Source organism: Xyrauchen texanus, chromosome 12, assembly GCF_025860055.1.
Source record: "Xyrauchen texanus isolate HMW12.3.18 chromosome 12, RBS_HiC_50CHRs, whole genome shotgun sequence".
In the NCBI taxonomy this organism is placed as follows: domain Eukaryota; kingdom Metazoa; phylum Chordata; class Actinopteri; order Cypriniformes; family Catostomidae; genus Xyrauchen; species Xyrauchen texanus.
In genome coordinates, this window is record NC_068287.1 from 41,819,551 (window position 1) to 41,836,552 (window position 17,002).

At 44.7% G+C, this 17,002-nt stretch overlaps 1 protein-coding gene across 3 annotated transcripts in view; it reads right to left on the bottom strand.

Moving 5' to 3' along the window:
- Positions 1 to 202: 202 nt before the first annotated feature.
- The window catches only part of LOC127652778 (Fc receptor-like protein 5), a 248,555-nt gene continuing 231,755 nt past the window's right edge, over positions 203 to 17,002 (bottom strand). For 2 of the 3 annotated variants that reach the window (XM_052139149.1, XM_052139148.1), the window contains exons 2-12: positions 14,240 to 14,275; positions 10,514 to 10,789; positions 10,041 to 10,328; positions 9,643 to 9,936; positions 9,243 to 9,527; positions 8,389 to 8,637; positions 8,191 to 8,301; positions 5,881 to 5,985; positions 5,113 to 5,199; positions 491 to 568; positions 203 to 361 (exon numbers count right to left, since the gene is read on the bottom strand). In XM_052139149.1, coding sequence (XP_051995109.1) covers positions 315 to 361; positions 491 to 568; positions 5,113 to 5,199; positions 5,881 to 5,985; positions 8,191 to 8,301; positions 8,389 to 8,637; positions 9,243 to 9,527; positions 9,643 to 9,936; positions 10,041 to 10,328; positions 10,514 to 10,709 — 1,740 coding nt within the window. In that variant the 5' untranslated portion in view covers positions 10,710 to 10,789; positions 14,240 to 14,275 and the 3' untranslated portion in view covers positions 203 to 314. The remainder of the gene's footprint in view (positions 362 to 490; positions 569 to 5,112; positions 5,200 to 5,880; positions 5,986 to 8,190; positions 8,302 to 8,388; positions 8,638 to 9,242; positions 9,528 to 9,642; positions 9,937 to 10,040; positions 10,329 to 10,513; positions 10,790 to 14,239; positions 14,276 to 17,002) is intronic. The other variant, XM_052139150.1, reaches the window with a different exon arrangement.

Below are 17,002 nucleotides of genomic sequence, written 5' to 3' on the forward strand. Positions count from 1 at the left end.
AATTAGTCAAATAAAATCCAAACATTTAAAATTACAGATCACTTCAATTTGTTAAATCGCATATTAACAATACTTTGAATCCACTGTATATTCCTACAATTAGAAAAAAATAATAAGCTCAGTTTTATCTGCATTAAGAACAAGATACTTTTTAAGCTGGTAAAGTTGTTTATATTACATCAAACACATTTTGTACTGTTTGTGATTTTTGTAAAGTTCTTGTATATGGAAGATGCAGATAATATCATCAGCATAAACATGGCAAGCTTTCATTTATTTGTGTGTCTGTTGTTGTAAGTTTCTTCTTTGGTCTTTTATTGAATCTGAGCATAAATCACATCACTTGATCCACAAGCAGCACCTGAAAACATAAAAAATATTCTAAAATGCTTATTTAATTTTATTATAAGATTCTCAATGATGCTTGAAGAAGTTTTCACTGGTTCCTTTTCAGCTGATATATTATTTTATGGTATTAGTTTCTTTTTACCTTGATCCTTTTGATCCGTTCCCATGTTCAGTTTAGAGTACACAGTGTCTGCACTTGGTGTAGCATCACTGGTATTCCCTAACAAGAGTTCAGAAACTTCATTAGGAAAAACATGACACCACTATTGCTTCTGTATTTACTAAATATTCATTTTTATTTTTACATACCAGCAAATATAATAGTACAACAAAAACAGACAATGATCAATAATAGGAATTAAAATGCAGCATTAATCTGATCATAACATGAAGCAGACAGGTTAAGCAGAGATATATTGTTCCCCGTCTGTCGCTCATTTCGACGTTGTGTCGAAAAAGAGACACAAGGGGTCTCTCTTGAGCGCCGAATATGCCTCTGATGCATGAAAAAAGGCCAATGAGAAGTTGGCAGACAGTATTTGCATACCCGTCCCCGGACATACGGGTATAAAGGCGAAGAAATACTATGAGTTCATTCAGAAATTTTCTTCGGAGCCTTGGTCGTGTCAGCAGTCAGCTGCGAGTTACACACCTGTTCCTGTTCCTCTGACGCTTTGCTTGCTGTTGGATCTACGGCACACATCAGCAGCTTTTCTCCTTCTCTGCACGGCAGTGCAGTTTGCCCCTGGGCGCTCTGACAGCGCAAATTTAAAAGAGTTTTTAATTCCGCCCCCCTTCACGGGCATTCGCTTTACCAAATCCCTGTGTCCGGAGATCGCTACCCTTTTACTCAAAGACGCGATAGAGCCAGTCCCTCCAACCGAAAGGAAGATGGGTCTCTACAGCCCTTACTTCATTGTACCCAAGAAAGGTGGTGGATTACGACCGATCTTGGACTTGAGAGTTTTCAATCGGGCTTTGCACAAACTCCCGTTCAAAATGCTCATGCAAAAACACATCTTAACTTGCGTCCGGCATCTAGATTGGTTCACAGCGGTAGACCTGAAGGACGCGTACTTCCACGTCTCAATATTGCCTCGACACGACCCTTTGGTTTGCGTTCGAAGGCCAGGTGTATCAGTACAAGGTCCTCCCCTTCGGCATGTCTCTGTCCCCTCGCGTCTTCACCAAAGTCGCAGAGGCAGCCCTTGCCCCGCTCTGAGAAGCCGACATCCGCATACTCAATTACCTCGACGACTGGCTCATCCTGGCCCACTCCTGAGAGTTATTATGCGCTCACAGAGACCAGGTGCTCAGGCACCTCAGCCATTTGGGGCTTCAGGTCAACTGGGAAAAGAGCAAGCTCACCCCGGTTCAGAGCATCTCTTTTCTCGGCATGGAGTTAGACTCTGTCTCAATGTCGGCACGACTCACCAACGAGCGTGCTCAGTCAGTGTTGACTCGCCTTCTTCAGGCTGGGCACAACGGTTCCTTTAAATCTTTTCCAGAGGCTCCTGGGGCATATGGCATCCTCCACGGCGGTCGTGCCGCTGGGGTTGATGCATATGAGACCGCTTCAGCACTGGCTTCAGACTCGAGTCCCGAGATGAGCATGGCGCCGTGGCATGCACCGTGTGATAGTCACCCCCGCCGAACACTCAAACCCTGGACAGACCTCTGCTTTCTTCGGGCAGGAGTACCCTTGCAGCAGGTGTCCCGATGCATCCTGGTCACGACCAACGCCTACAAATTGGGTTGGGGCGCAGTGTGCAACGGGCACGCAGCTGCAGGCCGTTGGAAAGGGGCCCCGCTGCGCTGGCATTTCAATTGCCTAGAGTTGCTGACTGTTTTCTTTGCCCTGCGGAAGTTTCTCCCGTTATTTCGGGACAAACATGTCTTAATCAGACGGCACCACCGTGGTAGCGCACATAAATCGCCAAGGCGGCATACGCTCCCGTTACATGTCACGACTCGCCCGGCGTCTCCTACTTTGGATCCAGCACCGACTCAGGTAGCTGTGTGCCACTCACATCCCCGGCAACCTCAATGTGGTAGCGGACGTGCTGTCACAACAACGCTTGCCTGGCGGCGAGTGGAGGCTCCACCCCCAGGCGATACAGCTGATTTGGGATCGGTTCGGCAAGGCCCAGGTAGACCTATTTGCCTCCCGAGAGACCTCCCACTGCCCACTCTGGTATGCCCTCACAGAGGATCCCCTCGGGGCAGGCGCACTGGCACACAGCTGGCCCTCGGGGCTGCGCAAGTTCGCGTTTCCCCCAGTGAGCCTTCTTGCACAGGTGCTGTGCAAGGTCAGGGAGGACGATGAACAAGTCACCCTAGTGGCTCCTTACTGGCCCACCCGGGCCTGGTTCTCTGACCTCGTACTCCTCGCAACAGCCCCTCCCTTGCGAATTCTCCTGAGGAAGGACCTTCTTTCTCAGGGACGGGGCATGCTCTGGCATCCGCGCCCAGACCTCAGGAACCTCCACGTCTGGCCCCTGGATGGGACGCGGAAGATCTAGCTGGTCTACCACCTACCTTCATAGACACGATCAACCATGCCAGTGCTCCTTGTACCAGGCAACTTTACACCCTAAAGTGGCGCCTGTTTGCAAATTGGTGTTCTTCCTGGGCTGAAGACCCACAGAGGTGCGAAGTTAGGTCAGTGCTCTTATTCCTACAGGAGAAGTTTGAAGGGAAGCTGTCCCCTTCCACCTTGAAGGTGCATGTTGCCGCTATCACAGCTCACCACGACCCAGTAGACGGCAAATCTCTGGGTAAGCACGACATGGTCATCATGTTCCTAAGAGGCGCCCAGTGGTCCTCACTGGTCTTCAGCGACCCCCCCCCCCTTCGAGCCGCTAGAATCAGCCGGACTCAGGGCCCTCCCCCTAAAGACGGCCCTGCTGATCGCGCTCGCCTCCATCAAGAGGGTCGGGGACCTGCAAGCGTTCTCTCCCAGCGACACTTGCCTGGAGTTCGGTCCAGCAGTCACTTCGTGATCTTAAGACCGCGACCGTGCTATGTGCCCAAGGTTTCTACCACACCCTTTAGAGACCAGGTAGTGAACCTGCAAGCGCTGCCCTGGGAGGAGGTAGGCCCAGCCCCTTCGTTGCTTTGCCCGGTACGTGCCTTACGCACCTACGTGGACCGCACGCAGAGCTTTTGATGCTCTGAGCAACTCTTTGTCTGCTTCAGTGGACAGCGGAAATGGAATGCTGTCTGCAAACAGAGGCTCTCCCATTGGGTGGTGGAGGCCATTTCATTGGTATATCGCACCCAGGCCATGTTCTTGTGTGCTTGTGGGTCCGTGCACACTCAACAAGGAATGTTGCATCCTCATGGGCACTGGCTAGGGGCACCTCTCTGGCAGACATATGCAGAGCTGCGGGTTGGGCAACACCCAATACACTTGCGAGGTTTTACAACCTCAGGGTTGAGTCAGTCTCGTCCCGTGTTTTCTCAGGTCTGAGCTGGTAGAACTTGGTACATGCTGACGGTCTGACCGAGTGAATCACGCTTTTCCCTCCCAGGAGATCCCACTCACTTGGCTCCCTGGATGACTCCTTCCTTGCCCTGTGGGTCCGAAATTCAGCAGGGGAATTCACCGACCCAATCCACTGCAGGTATCTCAAATCTACCCTGCACTGGGAAAGGTACTCCACAGATCAGGCCTCCTACGCGGACTCCTCCTGTATGTAGTTTCCGTGGTATGGTCCCCTCCCTTAGGCAGTTCCCACTGCCCTCCGGTCGCCGTGTTGTAGCAACTCCCCCCTCCTCGAGGCTGGATCTACCACCACGCCATTCTTTCCCACATGTGACCGAAGAGGCCCATGTGATGTATTTTGCCACGTTACCTCCCCCTTCCTGGGCAGGTGTGGTCTCCGCAGGGTCTTGAAAGAATAGGAAAATGGGTAAGACCCCCTTCCCACGATGCGGTAAGGGCCCCAGACCCGGCTAGGCTCGGCCTGTCCCAGGTTGGCAAGCGTCGCCTTGTTCCCCTGCTTGTGTAACTAGAAGGAATCCGACGTCTTTTATGGGGCATTGGGGAAGGGTATGTACAGTCTGACACAGCTGGTTGTCCTGGCACATGAAATACCTGCCCGCTCCTGTGTCAGCAGTACACGTACACGGCTCAGCGCATGGCGTGATTTGAAGTGGACCCCTAGTATTCTTCGATACGACGTCAAATTGAGCGACAGACGGGGAACGTCTAGGTTACGTATATAACCTCCATTCCCTGATGGAGGGAACAAGACGTCGTGTTCTCCTGGCCACGTCGCTGAGCCGGACACTACCGGCTCCTCACAAAAATGCTGAATGAACTCATAGTAGTTAATACTATGTACTTTATACCTTTATAAGGAGTGGTTGTGGTGTAGTGGACTAATGCAAATAACTGGTAAACTGGTAATCAGAAGGTCGCTGGTTTGATCCCCACAGCCACCACCATTGTGTCCTTGAGCAAGGTACTTATCTCCAGGTTTCTGTGGGGGGATTGTCCCTGTAATAAGTGCACTGTAAGTCGTTTTGGATAAAAGCGTCTGCCAAATGCATAAATGTAAATGTAAATGTACCCGTATGTCCGGGGGCAGGGTATGCAAATACTGTCTGTCAACTTCTCATTGGCCTTTTTTCATGCATCAGAGGCATATTCGGTGCTCAAGAGAGACCCCTAGTGTCGCTTCTTCAACTCGACGTCTCGTTCCCTCCATCAGGGAGCGGAGGTTACATACATAACCTAGACGGTTTTGCATACAGTACCTTTGTTTCCTTTCTTTTTCTTGACTTCTTTCTTAGATTTCAGTTCAATCTCAGCATAGGTTAGGTCAGTAGGCCCTGTTATTGAATCTACAAAGAAAAAGAAAGAATTTAGTCAGAGTTTTCCCTTTTCTGTTTGGTTTTACCCTTTCAGTCTTTGTACCTTTGATCTCGAATTTCTTTTTGTTCCTAATGACCCGTGAATACACGACATCACCTGTCTCTGTCCCAGTGACTCCTAAAACATTTTTTATTTTATAACATTTACATTTCTTTATAAAACAGCTGCTTGACTCTCATACAGATATCTGTACTTATGTCTGTATTAACTGTTGCATGAGCAGAATCATAAATATGACCAGTGCCTGAAATAAATAAATAAATAGAATAAGTAACAAAAGACTATTTGTCAAAAAAAAAATCATTTTGACACTGACTTAAAAAAATTAAGCAAGTTAAATATTTCATGTGCTAATAACCTATAAAGTAAAGTTACTAAAATATATATTTTTATGTGCATTTTTGATACAATAAAACGAATGATGTACAGCCAAATTACAAAAATCTGTAACACAAAATTAATTCATTTTAAAAATAAATAATTTTTAAAGAGCTGTCTTGTTAGCTAAAGATGATGTGTGTAATTTTATTTATATCTCAGATTAATATTTAAAGACATCTATAAGACATTAGTAGATTAATGTCATGTTCAGATTTGTTTCTCACTACACTAGACACTGTAAAAGAACTGTTAAAAGATTTGAGACTGACCACACTGCAGTGGTGTTGTATATCCAGTTTCATTCTGGTTCTGCTCTGATGTCTGACTGATATTCTGCTGTTGATAGACAGAAGAGGGAGACAGAGTTCCTCCACCTAGTCAAACACAATGTTTACATGACAGAATATACTCAAACAAATGAATATACAGCATGCATACATGTTTGACAATGACATGACAGTGTTCAAATTCAAAAGACTTCAATAAAAACTCCCCATATTGTTATGAGTGCAGATGAAGGCAGGCGAGGAGTTTGGATCTACGTGCGGTTTATTGAACAACGGTGAAAATAAACAGACATGAACAAATGAAACAACCACGATGGGCAAACTGAAACTAAAACATGAAAACAACGAAGGAACACGGACTGGATTAACACAGCTGGAAAGAACACGGGAAGACAGGTAAACGAGCAAACACCTGAACATGGGACATCAAAACAGTGGGAACAACGAACGACAAGGTAATGGAGGAACAGGCAGGGTTTAAATACACAGACACATGAGGATACAAATGAGAATCAGGTGCGTACAATGACAGAATGGAACATGGTGACAGCGACACGGAAGACACGGGGCAGACAACCAGGGATCGTAACATAACCCCCCCTCAAAGGATCGGATTCCAGACGATCCTCACCAAAACAAAACATACACAAAAAAAAATAAATCTTCCAAGGAATGAGGGGGGGACTGGCAGACCACGGAGAGCACATGGGGAAACCAGACAGACCAAGGGGGCACCGAGGGCAGACGGGCAGTCCGAGGGGGCACAAGGGGCAGACAGGCAGACCAAGGGGGCACAGAGGGCAGACGGGCAGTCCAAGGGGGTACAGAGGGTAGGCAGGCAGTCCAAGGGGCAGGGACAGGTTCAGGAGGCCTGGGAGCTGGCCACAGGGCAAGGACAGGTTCAGGAGGCCTGGGAGCTGGCCACAGGGCAAGGACAGGTTCAGGAGGCCTGGGAGGCGGGATGGGCTGCAGGCACTGGCTCGCTGACGGTAGGGGCTGCAGGCGCTGGCTCGCTGACCGTGGCAGGCGTAGGCGCTGGCTCGCTGACCGTGGCAGGCGTAGGCGCTGCAGGCTGACCGTGGCAGGCGCAGGGGCTGCAGACGCTGGCTCGCTGACCGTGGCAGGCGTAGGCGCTGGCTCGCTGACCGTGGCAGGCGTAGGCGCTGCAGGCTGACCCCGTGGCAGGCGCAGGGGCTGCAGGTGCTGGCTCTGGGACGGTAGGGGCTGCAGGCTCTGGCTCTGGGACGGTCGAGGCTGCAGGCGCTGGCTCGCTGATGGTAGGGGCTGCAGGCGCTGGCTCGCTGACGGTATGGGCTGCAGGCGCTGGCTCGCTGACGGTAGGGGCTGCAGGCGCTGGCTCGCTGACCGTGGCAGGCATAGGCGCTGACCGTGGCAGGCGTAGGCGCTGGCTCGCTGACCGTGGCAGGCGTTAACTGGGGAGCGGAAGCCTTCCTTCTCCTCCTCCTCCGGGCGGACGAAGCTGGCAGCACTGGCTCTTTGACCAAGGCAGGCATGAAGGGACGAACCACGGGCGAATGGAGAGTTAACACTGTGGGAGAAGCCACGGGGTCCTCCTCAACGACGCCCACAGTGAACGATGAACCGCAGGCCAGCAGAGTCTCCTCAACGAAATCGCGGAGCGTCTAGCCGCACGTCGCCGGTGGCAACCGCTCCTTGAGTGCACCGTTCAGGTTGGCCCGGAAGAACACCACCAGGGAGGAGTCAGGGAAGTCGGTGCCACTCGCAATCACGAGAAAATCGCGGATGTGCTCTTCAACCGGACGGTTTCCCTGCATCAGGCTGAGCAGCTGACAGTTTGCTTGTAGTACCGCTAGATCCATTGGGGTCGGTGTTCTGTTATGAGTGCAGATGAAGGCAGGCGAGGAGTTTGGATCTACGTGCGGTTTATTGAACAACGGTGGAAATAAACAGACATGAACAAATGAAACAACCACGATGGGCAAACTGAAACTAAAACATGAAAACAACGAAGGAACACGGACTGGATTAACACGGCTGGAAAGAACACGGGAAGACAGGTAAATGAGCAAACATCTGAACATGGGACATCAAAACAGTGGGAACAACGAACGACAAGGTAATGGAGGAACAGGCAGGGTTTAAATACACATGAGGATACAAACGAGAATCAGGTGCGCACAATGACAGAATGGAACATGGTGAAAGCGACACGGAAGACAAGGGGCAGACAAACAGGGATCGTAACACATATTAAGATTCAGATTTGTCATTAAATTGTCACATTGAACTCTAAGGGGACAGAAGATGAACCTTTTTTGTTTTTGTAGCACCACAGCAGGACCAGTAAGAGAATAATCAAAAGCATGACACTCAGTCCGACAGTCACTCCAGTTATCAATCCAGGAGACACAGATCTTGAGACTGAGGACGATAAATATATTCATACGTTTAAAAATGTGCTGCAAATTATACAGAAACATTACATTTTTGTTTTGTTTTCTGTTTCACCTCTGATTGAGATCCAGCTCTTGGGTGACTCTCCTCTCTCTGTGTGTTCACAGTAGTAGAAACCCTCATGTGACTTTGAGACAGTAGGGATGATCATCTCTCCTGTAGTCTGATTCTGGAGGAGGGATCCATCTTTATAGAAATCAGCTGTGAGGACTGATGGGTTTTTATATCGATATAAACAGCGTAGAGTCAGAGAATGTCCTTCAGTCACAGGATGAACAGGACTCTCCAGAATCACATCACCATCTACAGAACAGAGGAAATGTGCACTTACTAGAAGTAATAAAATACATCAACTTGATTTGAACATTTTCCAAAGAGGATGTGAGCGGTGCTTGCACATGAAAAACTTCCTGCCACAAATACTAGAGTGTTGCCAGGACGTTGTTAGTCGGTTGTTATGCGTGGTTGCTATGGTGTTCTGGGTGGCTGCTAGGTGGTTGTTTTTTGGCCCAAGTCAAAAGAGCCCACCTTCAAGTCTCTGTTCTGTTCCCTAGATGAGTTTCCTTCAATAAACGTCTTTCATTTCCCATTTTAGTGTCTGCTAGACGTGATCATGAGACTGACCAATTAGCAAAGTAACAGAACGCCTCTCCTCAAGAAGCCGGACACCATGATTCATGTCTGTAGCACCATCAATGCAGAGGATGAGTTACACATCAAAGTTTAATACTTAATTTTAGGGGTTTGTTTAAATGATGAACTCCAAGTAAGAGTAATGATAAAAGTGTCTCCTAATTATTGCAGTTACTGAATTGTATCTTTTATTTCCTGCACTTATTATATCAACCTGCTTTACACATTGATTGTAAACCACCAATAAATCAATAAATACAGAGTTGTAGACTCACAGTGTACTGTGATATTAACAGGATTACTGATCTCTCCAGATTCAGAGTGACACCAGTACACTCCAGTGTGAGATGTGTAGATGCGACTGATTCTACATGTAGATCCTGTTTGTGATCCCCAGTATGATGATGATGAACAATCTTGCAGATATCCACTGTCTGTGTATCTTCTCACTGTCCATCCAGTAGAGTTACTCTGATCCTCACAGCTCAGAGAGAGAGATTCAAATGTGAAGTGTTGAGTTCTGTTGGGACTGATGATCAGAGAGACTGAAGGAGAGACACCTGAGAAACACATCACAGCTTGAATTTGGAAATGTTTTAAACCATTTGAGCGTGAAAGTTCTTTACACACTAACACACACACACACACACACACACACACAGTGTTTTCACTCACCAGTGACCGATAGTGTCTGTGTGTTGCTGTACTCTGTGTAATACGCTGGTTCTCCTCTCTCTCCTCTGCACTTATAAACTCCTGTGTGATTTACAGCAGCAGAACTGAGAGTGTAGTTTCCTCCAGCTCCTCTGCTGCTGTCTGACAGGACTTTATATTTGCAGTCATTATCATCTCTGTACCAGCTGAAAGTCCATCCTGTAGAGGAGCCGTTAACCTCACAGATCAGAGTCACTGAATCTCCTTCAGTCAGCCACTTCTGTGGAGAAACTCTTAACACTGCTTGAGCTTCATCTAAAATAAAAACATACTGTATTAATAACATTAAATATCTGCATTAACATTAATGTGAAATTTGCTGTTTATATTTCCTATAATGAATAAACATATAAACTCACCTGACACAGTCAGTGTAACAGCATCACTGATCTCTGAGTTTTGTCCGTCTCTTGTCGTTCCTCTACAGGTGTATTTACCACTGTATGTGTGTTCAACATAGCTGATTTTATATTCTTGTTTCTTGTATTGACTGACAGTGTTTTTATTCCAGTAGTTTTTATTCTCTAGAGTCCAGCTGTATGTCCACTCAGTGTCTCCTCCACCCTGTATGTCACATCTGAGAGTGACAGTTTCTCCTCTGAACAGATTATCTTCAGGCTTTACAGTCAAAACAGCTTTAGGATCATCTGTATAAAGAAAACATATTATGCTATTTTTGACTCATAAAAACAATTGAATCACTAAATGATTAATATTCACGCAATAATTCTCAACAATATTAGGTAAATTTTATTGTTTAATCTGAATTTTGTATAAAATTAACTTGCATGGCATCAACTAATGACATCTTAAAATACATTTTCTATCTCACCTGTAACATTTACCCACAGTGCATCACTGTAGTGTGTGTAGTAAACTGGATTTCCTCTTCCAGCTCTACACCAGTACTGACCTCCATCAGACACTGAATCAATGTTCACTGTGTAGGAGTTTGTGTCTGTTGTGTTTTTCTGATGTTTCTGTGTGTGTTGGTACCAGTAAAACTGCCATCCAGTCGACTGATCCATGTGACAGGTCAGAGTCACTGTGTTTCCTGTCAGTGCAGCTCCTTCAGGATTTGATGTGAGTTCAGGTTTTGGTTTCAATCCTGCAGGAGAATAAGAAACATTCATGTGCTGAAGAGTTCACTAGAGAAACGATTACAGGAGGTTATTAAACTCATCACTGTGACCTGTTTACATTGAATCAGAACTCTGTAAAGAAAATGTTAATACAAGTGACCTTTTACATAATGATTATGATAATCACAAATAAATTGGTTGATTGTCTTCATTTCCTATTTTGCAGATTTGAGAGACACTAGTGAGAGTAAGAAATGTATAGAGTGATCTTGATGTCTATCATCTCTCCTCTACACCAGTACAGATCCTGATCAGATTCAGCAGCTCCTCTGATAGTGAGAGTGTCTCTGTTTACAGTGTAACGCTCAGACTCAGACACTGCAGTGCTGTTTTTATACCACTGATATCTCCAGTTACTGTAATGAGACTCTCTCTCACACTTCAGAGTCACTGTCTCTCCAGTACACAATCATAAACCTGACCTCTCGTAATGCTCTTAGAAAAATATTCTGTCATCATGTATTGAATATTTCTGCACATTGCTGATGTAAATGAGGATGAACACAGATGAAGTCACTCACCCAATACTGTTAGTGTAACTTCATCACTGCTGTGTGAGTATCGTAATTCCCTCAAACAAACAATTTTAAATATATTGAGGTTTTATTCATTTAATTTTGTCATGAAATTTAAGTGTGTAAATGTGAAATATCAGCATGTTTTTGGAGTGTGCTCTCCAGAGGGTCCGTGTAACACTTTACTGTTCTTTTTGCAGATCATAAAATCCAAACGCAAAAATAGAAAAAACGATTTGAAACTTTTTTTTTTTCTTCTTTTTTTATCGGTTACATCAAGAATTGATAAATGTCTTTTCTCTCCTTTTCTTCCATTTTATTACTTCTAAATTGCGACTTTAGAAAATATTTTTTGAATAATTGACTCAATTTTTCAATTGTTTTTGTCTTGCAGTATTTTTTGTCTTGCAGCATATACATTGAGAAGTTCACAAGGCTTGTAAACTATCTTTACATTTTAAGTTGGTCATGCAAGTATAACGTTTTCTGCTTTACGTTGTTCTCTCTGCGCAGTGGTTGAGAGGGATTTGATCTCTTGCTGGCTGGCAGAAGTTGGCACTGACGGATCACATGATATGTCAGTCCTCCTGCCACTTGTATCACTTGCATCAAGTTTATTTACAAAGAATACTTGCAATAAACAATGGTGACCTCTGGATTGCTTTTCATTTCATTTTAAATGTAGGGCTATTAATCTTTTCTTATAAGGCCTTTAAACAGAGTTTACTTACAATTACCAGAACATCTATCCTTGAATTATATTTATTTCTAGAAAATAACATAAATGTATGTTTTTATAGATGAATGCCGTTTTACAGAATTTACTTGCCATTAGATCGGTCAAATTACTGAAAACTGACATGTATATGAACATATATCATGCACTCTGCTTCAGGAGGTGTTTATGTACTATGTGTGGTTTGCAAGCCCAGAGACTCTTTAGCAGAGATGGGCCACTTCACTGAAAATGAATGGGAGAAATTGGAATTACCAACATTCACTAACAGATGTAGAAAGGAAGTCCTGCCTTCATGTAAAAGAGCCAATCGCCTTTTAGATGCAGACATCGCCTGTATGGCAACCCGAGAACACGCATGCGCATTTGCTATACAAGATGGGAAAATTTAACTTTTTTGCGTAATCTGAGGTAAAGAAGCACAATTTATGATCGCAGTGTAGTCAGATTTTACTGCTGGTTTGAAATATGTTCTTTGATCGTAATCTTGAACAACCGTTCTGGAGATTTCGGTCTTTCCCCATTCAAGTAGATAGGAGCTATGGCATGCCGCTTGTTTACATAGAAAAATAGCTCCCGAGAGCGTTTCAAAGATGGCCGCCGAGCCGTAATTTTCAGCAATGTTAAATTTTATGGTAGTAAAGTGACAAATCTGTGCCCTATTCGAAATTTCAAATTTCCCCTCGGGTAAATTATCCTGACTCTGACTCCAGTGAACACACAATTATATAGCAGCTATATTTACTAAGGGCTTTAGTTCAGTGCACACAGTATAAACCAAACATATTAAAATGCTTTAATAAAGAAATCATGTATTAAATATCTGCTCCCTCCTGTATGTCACATCTGAGACACACGTTCATCAGGATGTACGATCACTTTGACTTTTGGTCTTTCTGTGCAATGACAACAATTCACTCTGAAAATAGTGTAAAATAATGTGCTGTATTTACTGGATGAACACAGTTACATGTTTACAAAATCTGTGCTAAATCGGCATTGACGGAAGTTGTGTCGACTATTCACTGCAACTTGTTCAGAGTAACAGGAAATGCAATTAATTAATTAAATAAATATTTGTTTTTTCAGAAATATGATTTATTGTTATTATTATCATTATCTTCATCATTGTTATGATTTTCAATAGATGGAAAACTGTCTGTCTGGTAGAGAAACATTTTACACACATAAATGTAAATTTCACTGAACTTTTTTTGGCCAAATTAACAGAAAATACCGCAAATTGCTTATTATCATAAAAATAATATACTTTATTAAATCATTCTACATTTTGTTTTAAGATTCAATGTATGTTTTGTTTCACAATAGATCATGTCTCTTAAAATAATCAGTCGGAGCTTTTGAACTCAAATTGACAGAAACATTGAAATCTTTTGGTAAATCTAAAGTAGATTAAATGTTAGATTTATTTGTGTCTGCTGCTTTATAACAAGTTATCTGAAGTGACGATGTATTTCTGAAGAAATTGACATTTTTATGTCATGTTATGTCTCACTTCTGTTCTTTCCCTCTACTCTGTCTCCCTCTGTTGGTCGTTCTATGTTACTTTCCCTCTCCTTTCCTCCGCTCCCAGCTGTTTCTCATCTTCCCTGAGTTCCTCATTAATCCACCTGTTCCCTCTTTCCTCTGATTAGCTCTCTATTTCTCTCCTCACTCTCACTACATTCTCTGTCGGATTCTCACTCTGTGTTACTATCTCTAGAAGCAACTACAGCCCTGTGTGTCTCTGTCCAGAGTCCTGTCCTGTTGGCATCCGCCGTCACTAAACTGTTCACCGGTAAAGGCCATCCCCTATCTCTGTGCCCAGTTACCTGACGCCACGAGAGAGTGGTACTCTTCAGCTACCCGTGGACTAACTACAGCTCGAAGGAAGCATTTGTTTTGCCATTTTGTTATCGCCCTCTCTGCGGGCTGCTTTTGTTTGTATTCCTCTCAAGGAGAAGACTTTGTGTTGACGTTATTTTCTGAGCTTCATTAAAGACTCTGTTTTTATACATCGCTTTTGGGTCCTCACTTACCTTCATAACATTTTTACATGCAGATTTCTTTTATAACAATAATTTTCTCAGCTGGTTTGTAACAGTTAGTTTATAATCACACATATTGTAAAAATGTGATGAAATACATGAATCAAATTGAATCACCTTCAGTGTGTCCAGAATGGATGTTTGAAATCAGCACTGAAAAAGTACAAAGAAAAAAGTTTATTACAGTGTAAACATGGAGCTGATAAACTATTAATTTACTATAAACAGTTTGCACAATATAAAACTAACCATAATTACACCATCAATTCAAGTTCTTTACATTTGTCTAGAGCAGCGTTTCTCAACGGGGGCGGTACCGCCCCCTAGGGGGCGTTTGGACAGTGTTGGGGGGCGGTGTGAACGAGGCAGCAAAGAGGGGGGCGCTCAGGCACAAATGGGGGGCGTTACTCAGAGGTACTCAACAGGTGGCCTGCGCAAACATCTTTTCAGCTCTTCTACTTAGCCTATGTCTTAGTCTTGCTCGGATTACTGCTGCCACTTCACCAGGAGTATATGCCAGGAGAGCCGCTTCCTAAGTTACACATGCTTTTAAGAGGCGGAGAATTTTCAGCGCAAAATAGAGGCGCGCTTTCACCGGCTTTTTCTGTACATAACGCGGAATACATAATTAGGCGCATAAGTAGGCGCAGTTTACGCTTCCCCTCCCATCTATTTATGTGACACTCCCACTTTCCCCTTGTCCATCCCATGAATGCATATATGCATGACACGAAAATCTGCGCTTTCATCTCGGTGCGTCCCGTTCGTACATACCTCGCCATGGTTTTATGCGCACTTTGCGAAACAAATACGCCTGAAGTGGGCGCAAAAGCGTTAGTAGGCCTACATCTGGCCATGAGAATTTTAATTGTAATGTGATGATCGGGTGCGGATATCTAATCGGAGAAAATCATTGGTGATGGTGAGTTTGTTTTTAACAGCTGATTCGGGTGACGTTAGAGCTGATCCGCGCCTCTACTCTGCAATGTGTAATTGGCCGATGGGAATAATAAAGTCATAATGATATAAATATTGATTTTATATTAGATGTCTTTTTGCAGTTATTCACCTAGTATAATAATATACTACATGGTCACCCTACGTTACTCACTGTTATTCATCACAACGTTTAAGCCTCTGACAACACATACAATGTTCATTTGAATGTAAAATAAAATTATGTCTGTGCAAATTAATGAATTCATATTTAAATGTTGCTAATAACCCACTCGGCTAGTTACCGGCAAATGATCTCCATAGCAACGCCTAAAAACAAATGCCGCAGCCGGCAGCTGTCAGAGTGGTAGAAAGAATGTGTCCAATCAAAATGTACACAAGTTTCGCGGTTTTTAATGTGTCCAATCAAAATGCACACAAGCACAATTACATAGGCTAAAACAATTTTGATATCAAAACACATTTAAACATCATGGCGGAAAACAAGAAGAAGTGCAGACAGTATAGTGTTGAGTACATTGGGTATGGCTTTATTCCCTCACCAACGAACATCCAGCTTCCGATGTGCCTGCTTTGCCAGCAGGTTTTCTCTAACGAGGCAATGAAACCGTCCCGTCTAAAGGAGCACCTAACTAAAATTCACCCCGATAAGGCATCCAAGGATGCTGCGTATTTCCAGAACCTCAAGGAGCAACTTTCAAAACAGTCCATCTCCAAGATGTTCGCTAGGAAGGTAAACCAGACAGAGAGTGGGTTACTGGCCTCCTATAACATCTCTCTCTTGATAGCGAAGTCGGGGTTGCCATTTACAGTGGGGGAGAAGCTGGTTATCCCAGCGATTAAAGAGGCCATCTCCACCATAATGGAGAGAGACCCATCGCCAGTGATGCAGGCCATCCCGCTCAGCAATGACAGTGTGGCTCGGAGAATAAAGGAGATGGCGCTGGATACAGAGCAGCAGTTGTGTGCCACACTGCCTGAAAATCCATTCAGTATCCAGCTGGATGAAACCACGACAATGGATAATAATATTCTGCTGATGGCGTATGTGCGTTATATGTCTGAGAGAGATGTGGCCGAGGACGTTTTGTTTGCCAAATATCTCTTCACTGACACATGAGGGGAGACGATCTTCAGGGCTCTGAGTGACTACCTGCTGGAGAACTCTATTCCGATCGCCAAAATCCTCGCCTGTGCCACAGATGGAGCTCCCGCTATGGTTGGCAGGTACCGTGGCTTCGCAACATTGTTAAAGGAGCGTGTGCCGCAGGTGTTAACAGTGCACTGCATGTTGCACCGTCACAATTTAGTGGCCAAAAATATAAGTCCTTCTCTCCACCAGTCTCTGAACATCGCTGTCAGGGCCATAAACAAAATTAAGGCCCATGCTCTGAACGACCGGATCTTCAGGCAGCTGTGCGAGGAGAACGATGAAGCGTTTCAGCGCTTGCTGCTCCACACTGAGGTACGCTGGCTATCCAAGGGCAACTGTCTGGCTAGGCTGTGTGAGTTGTTCACAAGTGTCCTGGAGTTTCTTGCCGGTGCCGACGCAGCTCTAAGGGACACGCTGTGGTCCTGTCGCGTGACATCTTTTACCTGGCAGATTTCTTCGGAAGATGAATGAAGTGTCACTCAAGCTCCAGGGAGATGCCGTGACACTGGTCCATTCAAAGGCCACCATCTGCAGTTTCCTCGCCAAGCTGGAGCTGTACAAACAAAATTTGAGCAGGCGCCAATTTAATAATTTCCCTCAGCTGGCCAAGGTAGCCTATTATTATTGTTAGTAGTATTATTATTAGGTATATTTTAATTTACAAAGGCAGCCTAAAAATAATCTCAGTAACGTTAACTGCCTTTCTGTACTTAAATTCAGGTGGTTGATGAGCTGACCGACAACCACCTGCTGCGTTACACCGATCACTT